This window comes from Netta rufina (genome assembly GCF_964035555.1).
Source record: "Netta rufina genome assembly, chromosome: 27".
Lineage (NCBI taxonomy): Eukaryota > Metazoa > Chordata > Aves > Anseriformes > Anatidae > Netta > Netta rufina.
The window spans coordinates 1931245-1948199 of NC_140151.1; the positions used below are offsets into that span (position 1 = coordinate 1931245).

A 16955-nucleotide genomic window follows, 5' to 3' on the forward strand; every position below is an offset into this window, starting at 1 on the left:
GGAGGAGGAGGAGGGTGCTGCTCCCTCTGTGCCCGCAGCTGGGTTTATTGCCGCGCCGGGGCTACGCCTGCAGGAACTGCTGGATGAAGGCTCGCAGCTTCCCCCGGCCCTCGGAGGAGCGGAAGGGCTCGGTGAGGTGCAGAAGGGGCCCCGCGGGGCTCGGCGCTTCCTCCAGCACCTGGGGAGGGACGGGGGGGTCACAGTGAGGCTGCTGGGGATGGGGACGGGGGCAGAGCCCGGCCGTGCTTACCCCCATCTCCTTGAAGGTCCGCAGCGTGCTCAGCGCCAGGCTCTGGGTGGGGCGCTCTGGAGGGAGAGAAATCCCCGAGGGAGCCCCCCCAGTCCCACCCGCAGCCCAGCAGGGGTGGGGGGATGCCCGCCACCAGGCCCCGACTCACCCAAACCATCCTCCTCTGCTAGGAACTGCTGCAGTGCCCCCGCACAGGCTGCCTCTGGGGGGGGGGAGCCAGGTCAGCACCAGGGCGGGGGGGAAAACCCTGACACCCCCAGCTCCGGGGCAGCGCAGCCCTCGTGGGCTCCAGGAGGGGCTGGGGCTGTGAGGGTGGGGTGCTGCCGACCTGCCTCAGTTTCCCCCAAAGCCAAACAGGGCTGGGGTGGGGGTAGAAGAAGAAGGGGCCATGGGGGTGTCCTGGGGGGGGGGGGTCCTACCAGGCTGGGGCCAGCTGGGCTGCTCCAGGAAAGCCGCTGCCCGCGCGTAGGTCTGCAGAACAGGGCTCAGGAGGCGGCAGAGGAAGAGGAGGAGGCCAGGCGAGCCTTCGGGCTCTCGGAGCTGGGGAGAGCCCGAAGTGAAACGAGTTTGTGGAGCCTCAGCACCCTGCCACATCCCAAGGGTGTGGAGGGGGGGGGAGCCCCCACGCACCTTGAAGCAGCGGTTGCAGACGTCCTCGCTGTCGCTGTCGCTGTCGCTGTCACTGTCGGTGAAATCCATCTCGGCCCAGGGCTGCCTCTTGCTGAAGGGCCGTGGGGCCGGGTCGCACTGCCAGCGCTCGTTCTCTGACTGCACAGCGACACCGGGCACCCCTGAATGGCACCGTGCGTCCCTGTCCCCTCACCCCAGCCCGAGGGGGTCCTTCCCAGCCCAAGGGGAGCAGGGGACAAGTGCCCCAGTCCCTTGTCCCCGACCAGGACCGGAGGGCACGGAGCAGAGCGGGGACACCCACCTCCTCAGCCTCCAGCAGCCCGCACAGGATGAGCTTGTCCAAGATGTCCTGGCTCTGGTGGTCGAGGGGCTGGCAGGGCTGGCAGAGAGGAGAAGGGGCTGGTGAGGAGCCGGCGAGTGCCCGGCCACCTCCACGCAACGGCAGCTGTCCCCGTGCCGCCTGCTCCCACCTGGAGCCCCAGCAGGCTGGGGGGCAGCAGCTGGAGCAGCAGCAGGGTCTTGTGGAGCAGCTCGTCCTGGCTCAGCGTGATGCTGGCGGGGCAGGAGGCCACCCCCAGGAAGGGCAGCATCTCCAGCAGCAGGGCGTGGATGGCGCAGGCTGCCGGCAGAGCGGGGCGAGCAGTGTCACCGCGGTGTCACCAGGCCCCAAGTCAGGGCCCCCTGTGCCCCGCTGCTCACCTCCCACCGCCTCGCTGGCGAAGACGGGCAGCAGGGCTGCGCTGTGCTGGCCCAGCTCCCAGCGCGCCTCCACCGAGACCTCGGGGACCACCAGGACGTCACCAAGGGGTGCGAGGTGGTAGAGGGTGAGGTGGGCTCTGAGCAGGGCCAGGCTGTGCCACACCAGGGCGCGGAGCTGCCCCGAGAAGCCCACGTCGTGCTGGCGCACCAGCATCTCCTCCAGGAGCCACGCGAAGTCTGACATGAGCCGGGAGAGCAGCACGCCCTGCGGGGAGAGAGAGGAGGCTGAGCTGGGCTGGGGGGCTCCGAGGGCAGCCTGGAAGCCCCCCGAGGGCCTCGCCTCACCTGGCGGTGCTTGTGCAGCAGCAGCGCGGACGTGATGCCCACGGCCGTGACGGCGGAGCAGGCGGCGCTGTCTGCGGGGAGCGAGAGGTGCTCGTTTGTCTCCCTTGGCACTCGGTTGTTTGTGCTCTATTTCCAGCACGGGCGCTGCCAGGCAGCAGCAGGAGCAGGGACACGCAGCCCCCAGGGCGTCCTGCTCCCCCGCAGCCTGCGTGCCAGGCGGGTGGCTCAGGACAGACGGACGCCCCCCCCCCAGCAGCCCCCTCACCGCTCAGGGCGTGCAGGCCCAGCCTGGTCACCATCAGTTTGGCTTCTGCCTCCGAGCCGGGAGCCGTTCCAGGGGCCGGACCCTCAGGCTCTGCCCTCTCGCTGTGCGGCTGGCTGGAGCTGCAGGGCAGGGGGTGAGAGAGGTGGGAAAGAGGGGGCTGGGAACAGGCGCTGGGGGGGCGAGGCGCTGCCCCGAGCTTACTGCGTGCCGAGGATGGTGGGCAGCAGCAGCTCCTCCGGCGGCTTCCCCGCGCTGCTCTGTCTGCTGAGGGTTTTTGTCACAAACTCCTGGGGAGGAGGACGGAGCTGGTTACTGCCAGCAGCCCTCAGCACCACGCAGATGAATCCACACCTTTGGGCCCACCAAGAGCTGCCCCATCGAGCCCCAGCTTCCCCTAGACACAGGCTCAGCGGTTCTCTGGAGAACGCCGGATCCCCCCAGGATCCCAAAACCTTTCCACACATCCCCCAGAGGCTTGCAGAGCCCAGAGCATCACGCAGCACATCCCCTGGGGCCGGGCTGGATCCCGGGAGCCAGCTCTGCCCCAGAGGCTGGCCGTGGTGCCGCGGTACCTGCAGGGAGAAGGGCTGGGCGAAATCCACGCGGGCGCAGCCGAGGCGTCGGCGCAGGGCTCGGCACGCGGCCCAGAGGCAGGAGCTGAGGCTGAGGGGCCGAGCGCCGTGCTGGGGGAGAAGTGGAGTTAATTAATTAATTAACGGGGTGGCAGAGGGGACGCCCCCACCCCAAATCAGGTGCTGTCCCAGGGCAGGAGTGGGCTCGGGGCCGCTCACCGCTCCGCTGCCCTGGAAGCTGTCGGGGGCCAGGTCGTAGGCGATGCCCACGGGGACCAGGAGGACATCGGGGACGGCGCCGTCCCGCACGGCTCGGAGCACCGGGGCCAGCCACTCCTGGGCAGTAGCCGAAAGGTACCGCGGGGCGCAGGGCTCCTCCAGGAAGATCAGCAGAGGCTGCCGGCTCCTCAGCACCTCCTCAACGTACTGGAGCAGAGGGGGTGAGGCTGGGGGTGCCGGTGGCACCGCAGGGACGTGAGGGAGCTGCCACCACCCACAGCCAGGGCTTTACCACAGCTTGACAGCCTCACCCATCTGCCAGCACGTGGTGCTGCAGGTCCAAGAAGCATTCACCGGGTGCTTTGGGTGCTTGGGGGGGTTCCTCCCTCCCAGCCCGGGGGGTGAATGTGGAGGGTGGACTTACCGAGGCAAGCACAGCAGCTGGGAGCCCTCCGTCCTGCCCACTCGATGTCTGCTCCATCCCCACAGGCAGGAAAACCCCTCCCAGGCAGCGAAGCAAGGCCCTGTTGGGGAGGAAAATGCTGTGGGTGCCCCCCAATGAATGGGACCATGTCCTCCCTGCCACCCTTCTGCCCTCCCCACAGGCAATCTCATTCCCCCCTGTGCAGGGAAGCAGCCACGTGCCGGGCTGATAAAGGCCTCCCCGTGCCTTACCGGAGGCGAGGGCTGCAGTTCAAGCTGCCCACTGTCACCCTGGGCACCCCCAGGCCGTGGGAGAAGAAGAGGAAGGAGAGCAGCAGCCCGTCCAGCTGGGATTTGTGCGTGGAGAGGAAGACCAGCGGCACGTCGGGCTGTGGGGACGGAGGAGGCGATGAGGACTGGGTGCCGAGGGGGAGATGTGCAGCCACGGTGTGCCGGGAGCGGGCAGCCGGGCTCCTCACCGTCGTGGCAGCCCTCAGCACCATCTCCAGCTGCCCTCGGTGGAGCTGCACGCTGAGGAAGAGGCGGCTCAGGAGCCGCAGCAGGACCCAGCTGCACAACCTGCGGGACGGGGCAGCACAGCAAGGCGGTGAGCAGCCCCCCAGGGGCCGTGGCTGCACCCAAAGCCCCCGGAGACCTCGGCCAGGCTACGAGACAGCACCCGGGCACCATCCAGGGACGTGGTCGCTTCCCTCAGCTCCCTCCCCCTCCTCCCAGGCACAGTCCTGACCCTCCCCTGCCTCAGTTTCCCCAGCCAGGCACAAATGGGGCTGTGCGAGCCAGTTCGCTTCACGGCATCGACTCCTGATCTCACTGCTCAGCTCCCATGAAGCAAATAAACAGCTTCATTATAAATTAAGTTAAAACACTAAAGGCTGGATGTGACAAGACCACCCCCCTCTCCCCCCGGTAACAAAAGCTCAAGTCAGTTACCCCTCCATCTCCCCGTCCTCCCGCACGCTGCTTACGGGAAGGATCTGAACGCTTTTATCCCCTGGGTAATTTCTTCCCTTTAAATACTTCAGACTGCTCAGAAGGTTCTTTTATTACAGCTCAATCAGACGAGCAATTAGGGTACAATGCAACCTTTAATTGCCAATTTCTCAATGACAGGAGGTAAAAGGAAAAAAAAAAAAAAAAGAGGAGGGGGGGGAGAAAAAGGAGAAATTTTCCTTTGCTTTGCTTTGACTTCCATCCCCCTGGTGTGGCTCCCCCCGTCACCACCACTCCAGCATTTTGTATTCCAGCTCTGCAGAGGGGGAAATATCCCTAGGAGGCCGAGCGAGACCCCGAGGAGCAACCTCCCCTTGCAAGGGGCTCCATGCCCCACCTGAAGAGCAGGAGGGAGCTGGAGCGGAGGAGCGGGACTGGGAATGGCCAAGCTGGGGCTGGGAGGTGCCGCACGGCCCCGCACCCACCTGAGCATGGGGAGGGAGAGCGGGGCCTGGATCCCAGCCAGGATCTCCAGGGCTTTCTCCTTCCACCCCCGGCGGGACTCGCTGTTCCCCCCCGAGCCACGGGCCTGCGTGGCAGCGACGTCCCGTACCCTGCAGAGGAGGGAGGCGAGGTGGGAAGCGCGGGTTAAAGCTTTTTTTTTTTTTCAGCCAAACCCGCTCTGAGTTACAATAATTACAGTGTACCGGCTGCCAGCCCCGTGCTGGATAATTAGCAGTGACAAGGGGCGAGGTGACAGGTGCCTGACGAGGCCACGTCACCCGGCGCCACGCAGCAGCAGCAGCCAGAGACCGAACACGGAGCAGCCCCTGCACGAGGACAGGGTCTCTGCAGGGCCCGGGTCCCACGGGGGGGTGACACCGAAGCCCCCAGCTGTCCCCACTGACCTGTGGCTGCGGCAGACTCTCTCCAGGAGGTCCCTGGGGGTATCAGCGGGCACCTTCCAGTCCCAGACAGCCAGGAAGCAGCAGAGGCGTCGAACCAGCCAGCCCCGGTACCTGGGCACGGAGACAGAGTGGGTGAAGAGCAGCTGGGGCTGCGGTACAGAGCACCCCCATTTTCAGGGTGCTGTTACTGCATCAGCCTCCCTCAAACGTGCTCTTTGCAAGCGTTCAAGACTTTTCTTCCCATTTTACAGCCGAGGAAATGGAGGCACCGGCACTCTGCTTGGTGCAGAGCGCTGCTCCAGGCCTCACCAGATTGCTGCCCGCTTTCCTGGCACGGAGAAGGAAATCTGGCATTGCTAGGGAAGAGCTGAGGGCTTCCAGGCTGCGAGGAAAGCTCTCCAGGCACCCTCCAGCCCTCCCCGCCTCAGCAAGCCACCCCTGCATCTGCTGACATGTCCCCAAAGCTGCTCTCGCCAGCAGCTCTGCCAGCACCGGCACTGCTGCACATCCCAAGCCAGGGACTTTCCTAAATCCACCCCAAATCAGAACTGGGCAGCACCATTGGGTCGGAGAGGGGTGTACGTGATGTTCCAGACATCACAGAGCATGGGGGACCCAGCATGCGACGAGGCTGTGGGTGCCCAGGCAGGGGCAGAGGGTCTCCACACCTCCAAGCTGTCTGCTTTTGATCTCAGCCTCCCATCTCCAGCCCCTTTTTTAGCATCCCGCAACTCCTGAGGCGCTCCGAGCGGAGATGAATTATTCAAAGAGTTTGAAAGCTGGGAGCTGGGATATTTCAAGCAGAAGGGAGCATAATGACCCGATTTGGAAAAATACAGCGCAGGATTGCTGAGCCGCCAGGGACCGCTCGGAAAGGGAGAGGAACCGGAGGAGTCCGGCACCTCCAAAAACTCGGGCTGAATTCAGAGACAGGCATTTGGCAAGCGAGCGGCTCCTGGGCGGCCACGTCAGCTCCTCAGCTGCAGCAGGGGCTGGTTCACACCAGCTGAGATCCCCGCGGGGCCGTGGGGAGGAGGAAGCGCATGGGGGCTGCCGAGGCCATCTCGCATCTCCCAGGGGTGGGAGCGAGCTGGCCCCGCGTGCGTGAGCTTCTCCTTGTGCTGGAGCCAGAGGGGAGAACGAAAACACCCTCTGCCCCCTCTCAGGCTCTTCCCAACAGCTTCAAGAGATCAAGTTTTGATTTAAGAAGTCCCAAGCCCTTGACACTGTGGCTGACTCCTCTTCCAGGCCACGAGGGTGACAGTAAGCAGAGGAACGGCCCAAGCCCTTTCCTCTCTGCTGTTATTATCGCTCTGCGCTCGGAGATGTGGCTTCCATTCAAAAAATAATTAACGTGACTACTTTCTGGACTAATTAGTGAGCGGGGATGACAGAGAGGCGTCCCTGCACTCCAGTGCAGCAGGGGAAGTCGGTGCCCCAGGGATTCAGACAAGAATAAAACCTGGAAAAAGGGATTTGCCCAGCGTCCCTGGCACGGGGCTCTGCTCCGAGTGCCCACACAACAACCGGTACCGACGGTCCCGTCCTCACCTGGTGTCCTCCTCCGTCACCTGGGCGGCGCTGCGGAAGCCGAGGGAGGAGAGCTGCGCGTGGTAGAAGCCATCCTGGGAGCAGAGCAAGGGAAATGGCTGGAGGTTAGCCCAAACCAGCTGGGAAAGGCAAACCCACAGCCACGGCACCAGCAGCCCTCAGCTGAGCCCCCGCAGCGGGCTTACCCAGCTCCTCGGGGTGCAGGTCTGGCAGCAGCGCCCCGTGAGCGGCCGGTATTTGCACAGAAAAGGGATGAAAATCTCCAGTTTCTGTCCTGAATCACAGACCCAGGTCTTCATCTGAAGAGGGAAAGAAAGGCAGGGAGAGGGAGGGATGGCAAGGAACTTCCTTGCCCTGGAAATATGAAGTGCAGGCAAACGCTCCCCCAAATGCACTGGGGCAAGGAGAAGTCCACTTCTAAACTCTCTGGGGAGAAATAAAGCTGCTACGTGCTGGTGCAAACCTCCTGTGACCAAGCCCCAGGTTCAGCCTGCAGCTGCCTTCCTCCCCAAGCAGCCCCCTACATTTAGCTTTTAAAGGGGCCTTGTTAAAAAGATGGAGAGCAACTTTCTGCTCAGCCAGATAATGACAAGACAAGGGGAAATGGTTTTAAACGAAGAGAGGGGAGATTTCGATTAGAGGTTAGGAGGAAAATCTTCACTCAGAGGGTGGTGAGGCACTGGAACAGGCTGTCCAGAGAAGATGGGGATGCCCCATCCCTGGAGGTGTTCAGGACCAGGTTAGATGAGGTCCTGAGCAACTGATCTAGGGGTGACATCCCTGCCTGTGTCAGGGGGGTGGAACTGGATGATCTTTGTGGTCCCTTCCAGCCCAAGCCGTTCTGATTCCAGGATACATTTATGTGCCACTGTCACCAGAGGAGCGTGGGGACCTGGAAGTGGTGAGAGCAGCACCCTGGGGTGATCACCGTGCTCCAGCAGGAACAAGCCCTCGGAGACGCGTCCGGCACGGCCCGTGGAGGTCAGCTGAGGAGGCAAAGGCAGGAGAGAATCAGTGAGAGTCAGGGTGTGCAGGAAGGCTGTGGAGGCCCCTCGCCCCCACGACAGCAACCAGGAGACCTCTCCCCTCATAACCAGGGTGGGGGACAATGGGACAACGGCAGCATGGGACCCACAGAGTGCCAGAAGGAGGTGCTGAGCCCCTCTCCCCACTTCAGGCATTTGAAGGGAAGGGACCAGCTCCTTGGTGGGGAAATGTGTTGTTCTACTGCAGAAAGAAAGAAAGGGAGGGAAAAAACCAGCAACCAACGCTCCAAAAGCCCTCGGGAAAAGAATTTGTTCTTTGTAATACAGCTCCGGCACGGCTACAATTGACTTTTCCCTCCCACACCTTCCTCCCCGCAAGCAAGGAGATGCCATTCTGTACCCAACAACCCCATGGCACCACCAAGACACAGAGATCCCCAGGACAGCAAGGACAGGAGAGAGTCGTGCAGGCAGGGTGGGATGTAACGCTGTCCTTCTGGAGATCTCCCCTCCCCAGACACCTGAGAGACACTCGGGCTGAGACCCGCAGTGCTTTGCAGCCCAGGCTCCATGCTGCTCTTCAGGGAGATGTTTACACCCCAAAATGAAGGAATAATCCTTGATTTTCAATCCCAGATTTTCAAACCCAAGCAAGGAGATGCTGCGTGACACCAGCCAACAGCAAACGCACCCACTGCTGATCAGCAGGGACACTTCTCCCTCTATAAAAAACAAACGCAGGAAAGTAAACCGTGCTAATGTGGCTCATGGATGCCAGGAGGAGCGGGGTGACAACCACAGCGGGGACATCCCAGGGTCACTCGCGTGCCCACACATGAGACCCCTCTGGCAGAGCCGGTGCAGCCCGCGGAGGCTGCAAACACTTCTACCCCCGCCTCACTTCGGAGCAGAGATTTTGAAGTCATTTTATTCCAAGAAACAGCACTCAGCGAGGCTTCTCCTGGCAGCGACGGGAGCGCGAGCACTTGCTCACGCAGAAAAACAACCTGTTTTTCAAATCTAGCAGGGGAAAAGAAGGAAACAGGGGTCTGGCGTCAGCCTGCCCCGGGCCACCCGGGCACCTGGGGGGAACCCACAGGGGACCCGAGCAGGGTACACCATGCCTGGGTACAGCGGGGCGCTCGTGGCACGAGGGAACAGGGCCAGCACGCGCTGGCAGTCACCGCGTCCCCCCCACGGGGACAACCTGTCCTTGTCCCTCGGGGAGCCTCACCTGCCCTCGGGCTGCGACGGTGTGGGGGGGATGCTCGGTCTTGGTGCAGAAGGGGGACGCTGCCCCGTGTCCTGTGCTGCACAGCTGGGGAAGAGAAGACAGAAACTGGGCAGAAAGAGTGGGTCTGTGGTCTGGTCCTGCAGAGGGGGCTGCTGGCACAGGGCATCCCCACGGACCCCACAGGGTTGAGGAGGGGCAGGAGGAAAGAACCCCGCACGGGCCCCACAGAGCCCTTGGTGGGGTTTGGGAACCCAACGCCACAGACCCCACGGGTCCCACTGAGCCTTGCTCATGGGGAATGCACCCCACAAGGACCCCTTACATCCTACATGGACCCCTTTCACCGCACACGGGACCACTGCACCCCACATGGACCCCTTCCACCCTACATGGACCCCACACACCCTACATGGGCTACACACACCCCACATGGACCCCATACCCCCTACATGGGCCCTACACAGCCCACATGGGCCCTACACAGCACACATGGACCCCATACACCCCCCATGGGCCCTACACAGCCCACACGGGCCCTACACACCCCACATGGACCCCATACACCCCACATGAGCCCCACACAGGCCCCACAGAGCCCTGGGGGCTTTGGGAGCCCACGCTGCACGACCCCACAGGGCCCGGGGGAGTGCACAGGCCCCACACAGCCCCTATAGTCGTGGTCTGGGGGAACCCACCCTACACGGGCCCCACAGCCCCCCTAGGGCCGTGATTTGGGGTGCACTCCCGCAGGCCCCGGCCCTGCTCACCACCGCCCGGCCCGGCCCGGCCGCCCCGCTCCGCCCCCGGGTGGGCACGGCCTGAGCGGGCCCCTCCTGGGTCTCGGTCCCCGGGGTGGTGGCCATGGCCCTGTGCCCCCCCCCCGACCCCCCAAATCCCGGTCTCCGTCCCCCCTTGTCCCCCCGTCCTCCCTTTTGTGCCCCCCCCGTCCCCGACCTCCGCAAGGCTGGGAGCCCGCGGGGGCTGCGGCGGGCAGGCCTTGAGTGAGGGTGCTGAGGGATTAAGGGGGGGAAAAAAGAAAAAGTAAGGGAAAATAACAAGTAAGGACAAATAAAAAGGCATTTATATAGAGGGGGGCAGCTCCAGAGCCTGGGCAGGGGGGCTGCGTCCTGCCCACCCCAGGCCCGGCTCTTTCGGGGTCCTCCAGCTCTCTGTGTTCTTCCAGGCTTTTTCCCTCTTTTTTCTTTTCTTGTTCATCACTTTTTGTGTGTGTGTGAGGGGAGCTTTTTCTCATTTGTTGGCTTTTCCTCAGTTTTTCGATCATTTTCTCACTTTTTTCTACTTTTTTCTCACTTTCCGCCAGACCCCGATAGCAGCAGAGCATCGCCCGGCGACCCTGGCAAATCTCACCCCGCGAGGAAGCTCTCACACGGCCCAGCCCAGAATTTTGAAAAAAATTTTTAAGCATTTTCTCCGCAAAGTGCCTGCTGCGGCTTTTCACCCCCCGGCGCGCCGCCGCCAGCCGCGCGGTGGTGGCCATGGTTACCGTATCTCCCCTTCCCTGCCTCGTGCCGCGCTGCCATTAAACCCAAGTACAAATAAAGCGCTTTCACAAGCCCCGGCGGCCCCGAAGCCGCTCCCAGATCCTTATTTTTAAATATTTGAATGGAAAGCAGCATTTTTCCCCCATGAAGAAACAGATTGCCCCCGCCGCGTTCCCGCCTGACCTCCCCTCCGCAGGCGAAAGTGGCCAAATGTTGTCACCACCCCGCGAAATAAAGCAAACAGCACGGGACGGAGGGAGCGCGCCGCAGGGCTGCGATCGAGCCCGTTTCCCACCCCAGTGAGCCCCGGAGCTGCAGGCTGAGACCTGTCAGGAGCTCATCACACCTCAGCATCGCCCGCGCTGCTCCCACACCAGCGCTTTCCCAGTCTGAGGCAGACTGGTGCCAGTTCTAGCCAGCCGCTGGGCCTGAGCATCCTCCCTGGCAACAACCTCTGCACCCGAGGGAGGAGGCTGGGCGCAGCAATTAATGTTTCTGCTCAATTAACCTCTCCCCGCGCTTCCCCATCGCTGGCGGGGCCGCGGGTTGGCTCAGCAGCAAGTGTGGGGTCAGCCCAGCCTGAGCAAGCCCTCAAGCCCCCGGCAAGTCCCCAGGGAGCACCGAATTCCAGAGGCATGCGGACTGACGCCACACGCTTTGGGGTCTAACCAGGGCTTTTTTTACAATTTTTATTTTTTTTGTTGTTGTTGTTAGCTTTAATCCATGGGATTTAAAAATACATATATATGAATTTACATGGCCTCTTTTTTGCAGCAAACCTGGTTACGCTGAGTAGGGGGGATTTTAGTGAGTCACCATGACAACCTGGGTGCTGTTTTGGGGAAATTACCAGGAAGAGAAGGGCTGTGAGAGCCTGGGGAGTGGGGGGGAAGGGGTAAAGGGGGCTGGAGGCAGCACTGGGGCTGGGGCAAGCATCCTCTCCCACTGGGGCCATGCCCAGCCTCATAGGACCAAGCCCAGCTCTATAGGGCCAAGCCCAACCCCCTAGGACCATGCCCATCTCCATGGGACCATGCTGAACCCCATAGCACCTTGCCCAGCCCTACAGAACCATACCCAGCCCCATACAACCATACCCAGCCCCATAAAAGCCTACCCAACCCCGTAGGACCATGCCCAGCCCCACAGCTCCCCTCAATGCAAGGCGGTGGGTGCGGGGTGGGAGGGCACGGGGCTAGGGCTGGCCGGGGGCCAGGGTCTCGGCGTGCGCAGCGGCCCCGGTCGCACGCCCTCTCCCGCGCCGCTGTCACCCCAGCACTGTCCCAGCGCGCCAGGTCGGGCCAACGGCCGCCGGCCTCTTCTGGCTTGGTTGTGGAGGAGGGGGAGAAGTGTCCGGGCTGGGAAAGGGCTTCCAAAAAAAGCTCAACCCGTTTTCAGGGTGGCCGGAGGCGACGTCCCTGCTGGGACGGGGAGGTGGCGGGGGGCCAGCACCGCTCCGCCACCGCAGGGGCGAGCTGTCCCCAGCCCTGTCCCCTGGGGCTGGGCTCGGCATGTGCGGCCCCACGTTCTCTGCTTCTCCCTGGGCTGGTTGTGGGGGGGGCACGGGGTGGGATGGGGGCATGGATGGGGTGGGGGACCCAGGAATATGTGGGTAAGGAGGCAGCGGTGTGAGGCACAGGACCCTGGTATAAGGCAGGATTTGGGGGGCGATCCTGCAGCACTGAGGGGCACCAAGCACTGGGGAGGGTCCCCATGCGGTGGTGGGGGTCCCCATGCCCCACTGCGGGGCACCGTGCACCACTGTGAGTCACGATGCAGTGGCGTGGGTCGTGATACACCGGTGTGGGTCACCACCGTACACTGGTGTGGGTCACCGTGCGCCGTCGTGAGTCAGCACAGCAGCGTGAGTCACGATACACCGCTGTGGGGCACAGCGTGCCACCCGGAGTCACGATACACCAGTGGGGTCATGACATGCTGGCGGGGGCTGCAGTACAGTGGTGGGGGTGATGCTATACCACTGTGGGTCATCGTACACCAGTGTGGGTCATGATACACCACCATGAGTCGCGATACACCGGTGTGGGTCACAACACACTGTCGGGAGGCACGATACAATGGTATGGGTCACGATGCACCGGTGTGGGGCATGGTGTGCTGCTGTGGGGTGTGACACACCGTCCCGAGCCACAATACACCAGCATGGGGCACACCACACCACCATACAGCACTGTGGGTCCCGATACAGCCGTGTGGGTCCCGATAGAGCGGTGTGGGTCACACTGACATGGGTCACATCACACCACCGTGACCCCCACCCCATGGGCACAGCTCACGAAACCCCCTCCAGGGGACCCCCTGTCCCCGGGCCAGGCAGCACAGCCCTATATCAGACAGCTGAGAATCCCCCCCCTCATCATTTCACATGGCACCGTTGCAAGCAGCCAGCACGGGGCTTTGTCCCCGTCCCCCAGCGCTGCCTCCCACCCCCGTCCGGTTCAACATCCTCGGGGTCGGGCCCTGCGGGAGGCAGCTGCAGGGATTTATTCTTTGGGGCGGGGGGGGTGGGGTGGGGGGGTGTTTTTCTAATTATTATTTATTTTCCCCGTGCGCTGCCATAAATAACCGACCCCGTCCAAACATTTTGTTCCCGCTCACCCTGCAAACATTCCTCCCGGGCGGGCGACCCGTGGCCGCGGGAGGAACTCAGCCCCAAGAGCTGCCCTTGCACCATGGGGGGGGTGGTTCCAGGGCCCCCCAACCCAGCAGGGGCATGAGGCGAGGTGGCTGCTCCAGCTGGGCTGTGCCCCCGTGTCCCCTCCGCGGCGTCGAGAAGGAAGTGATTTTTTTTTTTTCTTATTACAAAATATCTTTTATTGTTAAAAGGCAGCGGCCCCCGGGACTGGGGGGGCTCGGCTGGGACACCCAAAAAACAGGTGGAAAAGCTGATTTCCTGGGGGCACCGTGTGTAGGGTGGGGAGAAAAATCCCTGACCCCCCCCATTGCCGTTCCCGGGCTGGGGTCTGCTTGCCGAGTACCCCAGCACAGCTGGGGAGATGCCACCGGGCTCAGGGACAGGGGATATGTGGCACGGGTGGCACGTGCCCCCAGCCCCGTGGGGCCGGGTTTCCCGCGGCAAATTTGGCAGCGAGACGAGGCAGCGGGCGGGCAGGCGCTGCCAGCCGAGAGCCTGCTGCCTGGGGAGGAAAAGCGGGGGGGGAAAGGGAGAAACGAGGAGGAAAAAGGGAAAAAAAAAAAAGGGGAAAATGAGGGGGGAAAGGGGAAAACGAGTGGGAAAAGGGGAAAATGAGGACCCCCGTGTGAGCTGGGTCCCCCAAGGGGACGGCCACCAGAACCGGCAGAGACAGCAAAGGCGAGAGGGGTGGAAGGAAGAGCAAAGCTCCCCGAAAACCGCGGCACGAACCCGTCGTAGCGTCGGGGGGCTGGGGGAGCGAGGCGCAGTGCCTCCGGGCGGGGGCGAGCCCCTCACCACGCCGTCCGGGCGCCGCGGCGGCAGAGGATGCGGCGGAAAGCCTTGCGGAAGTCCTGGTTGAAGACGGTGTAGATGACGGGGTTGAGGGAGCTGTTGCAGTAGCCGATCCAGAAGAAGAACTGGAAGACGCCCTCGGGCACCTTGCAGCGCCGGGGGCAGACGGCGCCCAGGCTGTAGAGGAAGAAGAAGGGGAACCAGCAGAGGACGAAGACGCCGATGACGACGGCCAGCACGAAGGTGAAGCGCTTCTCCCGGTTCGCCTGCGCCTTCCTCCGCCAGGGGCCGGGGCTCAGCGTGGGCGCCAGCACCACCCGCCCCGTCCCCGTGGCCAACGTGTCCCTGGGGCGCCCCGCGGGCCGTGGGGACCCCCCGGAGCCCCGGCCGGCCCCCGCTGTCACCACCGCTGCCGCCGACGGCTCCTCGGGGCTGAGCAGCGAGGTCCTGTCCGCCGGCAGGGGATGGGGTCCCCGGGTGTCCCCATCGGCGGTGGGGGCGGCGTTTGGGGGCGCCGAACCCGGGGGGCTGGGGGCGGCGGGGGGGCTCTGGCCGCGGCGGTGGCGGCGCTTGGCGATCAGGTAGATGCGCAGGTAGACGAGGATCATGATGAGGCAGGGGGCGAAGAAGGAGCCGATGCTGGAGGAGAGGATGTACCAGGCCTCCTCGTTGAGCTTGCACTGCGGCCGCCCGCCCGGCGCCGCCTTCTTCTCGCCCTTGTAGACCAGGGGCGGCAGGGAGATGACGGCGGCGATGGTCCAGACGATGAGGATGCTGCACTTGATGCGGCGCGGCGTCCGCTTGGCGTTGTACTCGATGGCGCGGCTGACGGACCAGTAGCGGTCCAGGCTGATGGCGCAGAGGTGCACGATGGACGAGGTGCAGAAGAGCACGTCCAAGGCCAGGTAGATCTCGCACCACGTCTTCTGGAAGTACCAGTAGCCCAGCAGCTCGTTGGCCAGCGAGAAGGGGATGATGAGCGTGGCCACCAGGATGTCGGCGGCCGCCAGCGAGACCAAGAAGAGGTTTTGGGGCGCCCGCAGCGAGCGGCTCGTCAGCACGGCCAGGATCACCAGCACGTTGCCCGTGATGGTGAAGAGCACCAGGAAGGTGATAGCGGCCGCGATGGCAGCGGTGGCCTGCACCGAGTACCCCCCCTCGGGGCTCTCCATGGCGGGGACCGGGGGGCACGGAGCCGGGATCCGGCCAGCGGCGCTCAGCGGCCCCCCGGGACGCAGGGGACGGGGCGGGAGGACGAGGATGGGGTGGGTTGGGGGACGGGGGTCCCGCTCGCCATCCTGCTGCTGGGCTGCCCGCCCCCTGCCCGCGCCCCCTGCCCGTCCCCGACCCGCTGCCGGTGCCGGTCCCCTCCTGCCGGTGCCGGTGCCACCGGGCTCTGCGCCGCCGGGCGCCGCCTCCGCGGGGTTTTGATCGGGTGCGGGAGGGCTCTGAGCCGCCCCCGCCCCCGGGGCGGACCCGGGCGGACCCGGGGACACGCGGAGGAGCCGGGGGATGCGCCGGGCTCCAACCCGCCCCCCCCCCCAGATCGTGTCACCCCCCCCCAGGATGGTGTCCCCCCCCCTCCGGTGCCTGCATCCCCCCTAGTACTTGTGTCCCCTCCCCAGCACCCACGTCCCCCCCGGACCCTCGTCCCTCCCCAGTACCCGCGTCCCTTCCCCACTGTGAGCCCCCCCAGCACCCGAGCCCCCCCCAGCAGCCCTGTCAGCCCCCCAGCACTGTCACCCTCCCCGCAGGAACTGCATCGTGCAGCAGCACCCACGTCCCAGCCCTTCCTTTTGGGGTCCCCCCCGACCCATCCTCACTGCCCATGCCCCCCAGGGCTGGATGAACTCCCCCAACCCCAGCCACTCCGCAGCCACCCCCCCAGTTTGGGACTTTGGCCCCAAATCTTTCCCCCTGATCTCCCCGCCGGCTCCATCCCTAAGGGGTTTGGATGGGGCACCCAAGCAGCTCCAAAAACTGACAGCAGAAATTCCTGGAATTGCCCCTTTTTGCCACGGTTTCGATGCACTCAGGACCCGACCTTGCCCAGGTTTCGAGGCACCGATGCCAAAACCAGACACACAAATCCCACTTAGCGGCCCCGTTAAAACCCGTAAGAGAAATCTTAGACTGGGAGGAAGAGCAGCGGAGTGGTGGTGCCCAGCTTCATGCCCCGCTCTTCCTGCCCCATTTCTTTATTATTTTATAAGAAAAAAAAAAGGCTACCTGGGCTCTGGCACTTGTGCTGAGGGTGTGTGCAGGTTTGCCTGTTGTTTTTTTTGTCCTTTGCGCTGTTTCAGACGGGGCAATCAATGAGGGAGCCACTGGGCGCCATAAAGCACCTTTGTCTCTCCAGCTCCTCAATCTCGCTTGTTAAAAGACACTTTTATCTCCAGCTCCACGCTTTTGGGGCTTTTTTCCCTTTTTTTCGAGGGCTGAAGATGCTTTTGGAGCGTTTCTAAGGCACGCTGCAGCCGTTGCTGCTCCAGGCTCGCCTCCGTGCCCCGTCCAGCAGCAGTGTCCCCATGCTGGGGACCCGTCCTCGTCCCCCTGGTGGGGACACCGACCCGACCCCGTTTTCCTCCTCACCCCCCAGGGATGCTGCAGGGGCTTAGCCCCAGCACAGCCCCATCCTTCACCCACAGCCATCACTGAAATTTGGGTTTTATTAAGGGAGAAACTGAGGCACAACGGGGCAGAGCCTCAGGCCCACTCCCTAACCCGAAGCTGGGTGCAACTCCGGCACCTGCAGGCAAAAACCCTTTTTCCCTCTTAAATGAGGTTTTCCTGAAACAAAGAGGTGGGCACAGAGAAGTCACCTCTCTGCAGACCGGGGCTGGATGGGGCTCCCAGCACCGCCTCGCTGGGGGCAGAATCAGGCCCTGGTTCCTCTCCTGGCCCCATCCCGCTCCTCGCGACCACCTCGCCCCCAGCCCAGCCACGGAAACCACCAAGCCCACGTCGGGAAG

The 16955-nt window shown here is 63.6% G+C and overlaps 2 protein-coding genes across 2 annotated transcripts; both read right to left on the bottom strand.

The window, feature by feature from the left end:
* Nucleotides 1-61: 61 nt before the first annotated feature.
* LOC311219260 (glycerol-3-phosphate acyltransferase 2, mitochondrial-like) lies at nucleotides 62-7112 on the bottom strand (the record flags this gene model as incomplete). The annotated part of the gene is made up of 19 exons (XM_084302341.1): nucleotides 62-178; nucleotides 251-306; nucleotides 399-452; nucleotides 670-790; nucleotides 881-1018; nucleotides 1182-1259; nucleotides 1351-1499; nucleotides 1580-1844; nucleotides 1925-1995; nucleotides 2190-2308; nucleotides 2391-2476; nucleotides 2762-2872; nucleotides 2981-3187; nucleotides 3405-3504; nucleotides 3656-3982; nucleotides 4840-4968; nucleotides 5263-5373; nucleotides 6814-6887; nucleotides 6999-7112. The coding sequence occupies 19 exons, from the start codon at nucleotides 7110-7112 to the stop codon at nucleotides 62-64; spliced, it is 2427 nt and encodes an 808-aa protein (XP_084158467.1).
* A 6870-nt stretch (nucleotides 7113-13982) lies between these two features.
* On the bottom strand, nucleotides 13983-15155 carry ADRA2B (adrenoceptor alpha 2B; the record flags this gene model as incomplete). The annotated part of the gene is made up of 1 exon (XM_084302433.1): nucleotides 13983-15155. The coding sequence occupies one exon, from the start codon at nucleotides 15153-15155 to the stop codon at nucleotides 13983-13985; it is 1173 nt and encodes a 390-aa protein (XP_084158559.1).
* Nucleotides 15156-16955: the final 1800 nt, after the last annotated feature.